The sequence below is a fragment of the Cynara cardunculus genome (genome assembly GCF_001531365.2).
Source record: "Cynara cardunculus var. scolymus isolate 2C chromosome LG 13, CcrdV1, whole genome shotgun sequence".
NCBI classification, from domain to species: domain Eukaryota; kingdom Viridiplantae; phylum Streptophyta; class Magnoliopsida; order Asterales; family Asteraceae; genus Cynara; species Cynara cardunculus.
In genome coordinates, this window is record NC_037540.1 from 1,686,398 (window position 1) to 1,691,003 (window position 4,606).

The following is a 4,606-nucleotide window of genomic DNA, read 5'->3' on the forward strand; positions in this document are numbered from 1 at the left end:
ATATATAATATTTTTTAATATTAAATTATTATAAAATAAAAAATAATAGTATATATTTATAATAAGATAATTAAAAAAATTAGTATAAAAAAAAGACAACAAAAAAACAAAATTACAAAAAGAAAACAAAAAATATAATGATCACATAGTTGTATAAGGGTGCCATTAGCAAGTGAAAAGGATGCGATTAGCCTTCCCTTTTGTTAAATATATAAAAATAATTAACAATTCTATATGAATTATTTGAAGAAGGTGGCGGCCGCGAAAATTGGTACACGGAAGCAACACGAGAGGCAAAGAAGGTAGCGGCTAACAACATCGGTAGTAGATTTTTTTAAGTAAAAAATAAAAATAAAAATCTTCAAAAAAGGACCTTTCGTTGGGAAACGGATTTGTTATTTTAGAGATCTGTTACTAATTATATTATTAAAATATTTAATATAATTTATAAAATATTATTTATTTCTTTAAATATTTAAATAATCTTTTTTGAGAAATAAATAAAAAATTATTCCTCTTCCATAAGATCATCTCTAATCTAATACTAAAATTAGGGGTCTCAATTTTATACCAAGACAAACCAATCAATTTCTGTACCAATTGTACGAATTTAGTTGATACCAATTTATTTGGTTGATAATGTTGTATCAACTATCTAAACTTGGTTGGTACTTGATATTAGAAGTCGTGTACCACAGTAATACCGTACCCTACCGATTTATTGATTTATTTGTGAATTAAAGTTTAATTACTAATACAATATATTCTGATTCTAAATTTTAAATTTTGGCAAATATATATATATATATATATATATATAATTTTATTGAATTCATTCGTCTAAACTAACAACCTTATGAATTGTCCATACTTCCACGGTTCATTGACGCTCCTCAATTGCACTTGTAGTAGACTATTAGTGAATGTTTGTATTATATGGAGATTATTTGAATGTTTGTAGAAGTAGTGATAAGTGATAAAACACATATCAACATGTAATGTGCATGCTCGATAGTTTTAATGCATATAGATCTAGTTGATGAAGTTGTCAATTTAAATAATTTATAACTTCAACTTTTGCGATAATAAAAAAAAAATTGGTACCAATTTATTGGTACTATATACAATTGATTGATATATGATATAAAATTTTGCATACCAACTATAATTGATTGGTACATGATATATGGAAAAAAAAAAACATGGTACTATATCATGTTCACCCTACTAAAAACACAAAAATAGAGGTGTTTTCATTTTCAATCCAACACTAAAACATTAAAAAAATATTGTAAGTCCAAAATATTGGTCTTGAGGTTAATAAAGTAGGCCTCTAAAAATATATATTTATATTTTATTCAACTATTCTAATTATATATATAGGTTAATAGTTTAAAACATTAATAAAATAGTATAATAATAAATACATACATTATTTTATTATTAAAAATGTTTTTAGTGTATGGTTGAAGTTGAGTTTTTTAGTGTTCAAATGACCCACTGTTTTTAATGATTTTAGTGGTTGGGTTGGAAATGTCTAAGTAATATTTTTTGAGAAATCTCAAAATTTGGAGATTTTTATTCTCCATCTCATATTTTATGATGTTATTTATTTTGGAGAAGGTTTTGGAAATCTGATGGAGATAAGAGCATCTCTAACACCTTCCTTAAAATAAAGAAAATAAGAGATTTTTGGTATTTTTTTACTCCAACAGATTCTCTAAAATTTTATGAAAATGGAGAAAGTATGAAAAAGTTTTCTAAATATGGAGAATCTTATAGAAATAATTACTTATGAATGAGATATAATATTTTATTGTTTCCACCAATAAGAGCTTTTGAAATTGAACATCTACAAGAGAGAAAATATATCTAACTAAAAATATCGTATATTTTAATAATATAATTGATGTTATAAATATCTAAAATGGAGAATTTATCGAAGATGAATGTAATATTTTTTAGAAGATTTTGATTTTTAACTCAAAAATTTAAATTTGGAGAATCTGTTAGAGACGCTCTATGACAAAATACAAGGCATATGAGATATGCACGAGATCAGAAACCAAGCAATGGAAGAATGAAATATACAAATTTGCAAAAACAACGGAGTGAAGACGTGACATAGAAACCGTAAGACTTATTAAGGATGAGAATGAGCGAGTTATGATGAAAGATGTTGAAATTAATTAATCGAAATTGAGATGTTACTTTCGTTAGGTACTTTATCGGTGCAAAGAGAGGGGCGTTGATGGAGTAGGAGGAAGTAATTATTGTTTTCTTTGGCATAAAATCAAGGAAGAAGTTTAAAAGCATCTTCAATAAATTCGTTAAAATTTCTCTAAACGAAGAATAAATAATCAATATTTTTTTCAATTTGATACTCTCACTTTTCCCTTCGATGAGCGGATCAAAACAACTATCTTACCATTACATTGAATGGGATCATCACCCATCTCGTATCCACGCCCCCGTTTGACTGTTGCTCGGGGATGTAGTCACCATTTAATTGTTTTCTACTTCGAGATAGTTAAGTAAGCGGTTGATTATATAGACTGAGAAAAAAAGGTTATGCCAAAAATAACCGTTTACTATATAAAAGTATTTTCAATTAAGGGAGAAGTTATACTGGTACCAAATCTTTTTCCTTATGTACCAAATAATTATAGTTGGTACGTAAAATTTTGTATGATGTATCAACTATTTGTATTTGGTACCAACTTTTTTTGGTTGATACAATTTAGCATTGGTTTTGTACTAACTTCAAATTACATATATAAAACTTGTCATTTGGTTTAAATTTGGATTGACATTTTCAGTTTTTAAGTAACATATACGATGTTGAAGGGTTAGTCGATTCTTATCTTGGGAGAGAGATAATTTTTTATCAATAGAAAACTTTAAGATAAATATTTAAAGAGATAAATAATATTTTAATATTATAATCAACGATTAATTCTTTAAAATGAAAAATCTGTTGATTATAAATCTGTTGAAAATAAATGTAATTTTTTTTAAAGAATTTATTTTTTTCTTGATAAATTTTGGAAAATCACTTAAAATGCTTTGATTATAAATACAATATATTACCTGAATCACCAACGATCCAACTCCACCGGCACCATTGAGAACAAGGATTGATTTACCTTCACAGAACCCTGCCCTTTCTAGACCTTCATATGCAGTCTCAATGGCAAGAGGGAGAGCAGCAGCCTGCACAAAATCCAAGTTCTTAGGTTTCAAAGCCAACAATCTCTCCTCAACCGCAATGTACTCCGCCAAAGTTCCAAACTGTTTAGGTCCTTCTAGAGCCTTCTCGTTTACATCTCCGTATACCTCATCTCCTTCTTTCAGACCTTTCACCTGACTCCCGATCTTCACAACTACTCCGGCGACGTCATATCCAGGAATAATCTATTAATCAAAAGTTCAAAACCAAACACGATTACAATTGATTCCAGAAGATGTAATTTATGTAACGATTGTATCTAATTCTGAATCGGATCTAGTGTTTTTACAAATCAATTCTGTTTCTGAATACATTGATTCACAATTAGCAGATCTGAGAATCGGTTGGAACTGAAGAAGACGAGAACAAAAGCATCGTACGATTACACATATTACACCTTCAATTTCTACAAAATAATCGATCGGAACAACATATTATCACCGGAAAACTTACCGGAAGAGGAGAATCCGTAGCCTTAAAGTATCCAAGCCTCCTTTTGAAATCGACAGGGTTAAGAGCTGCGGCAACAACCCTAACCAAGACCTGATCATCGGTGATCTCAGGGACCGCCGCATCGGTGACTAATTTCAATGTATCAACACCGCCATATTCATCGTGTTTCCAGGCCTTCATCGTCTTCGTCATGGTGTTTTCGAGGTCTGTTTTAATGGCTGCTTGAGAAGAACCAGGAGAGACTCTTGTAGTTTTAGTTGATTGTGGCGTATGGTTACTCGTTTGTATTTAGAGTGACAAACTTCTTGAAGTATCTAAATGGTCCTTGTACTATTTACTTTTTATATATTGACCCTTATAGTATTTATATATACAGAAATAGTCCTTCGACAAATGTTTTGGTAAATTATAGGTTGTAGACTGCTTTGTGAGCTATGTAAAACCCAAAGTCATAAAAGAGCAAATGAATTTTTTAATCATACTAATTATCATAAAAGAGCAAAGAAAATATTAATTTTACTTGTTAGATTGAAAAAAAAAACCCTATCAATATTTTTTTAATTTAAAATAAAAAATCAAAATAAAAAATCTGTAAAAAATAATTATATTTAACCGGTTTTTTATTTTAAAGATTATAAGATTAATTATATTATTAAAATACTAGAAGTGTACTCGTGCAATGCAGCGAGATACATCGTGATTTTAATATTTCATTTTATTCTTTATCTCAGTCGATGTTATAATATGATTTTATGTGATTTTKAGAAAGCGATTATGTTTTTATTTTTGAATAAAATATATGTTTGAATATATCATAAAATTTTGACAAAAATATATCGATATTATTATCAAATTAACTATTTGAAATTCCTCATTTTTTTGTGTAATTTTTTAATTCAATTTTTTATAATTTAATTTATGTAC

At 28.1% G+C, this 4,606-nt stretch overlaps 1 protein-coding gene across 1 annotated transcript in view; it reads right to left on the reverse strand.

The window, feature by feature from the left end:
• The window catches only part of LOC112525542 (2-methylene-furan-3-one reductase-like), a 6,466-nt gene extending 2,531 nt beyond the window's left edge, over positions 1-3,935 (reverse strand). Inside the window, exons 1-2 of the mRNA XM_025135706.1 lie at positions 3,683-3,935; positions 3,091-3,414 (exon numbers count right to left, since the gene is read on the reverse strand). Of these exons, the coding sequence (XP_024991474.1) occupies positions 3,091-3,414; positions 3,683-3,874 (516 nt within the window). The 5' untranslated portion in view covers positions 3,875-3,935. The remainder of the gene's footprint in view (positions 1-3,090; positions 3,415-3,682) is intronic.
• Positions 3,936-4,606: the final 671 nt, after the last annotated feature.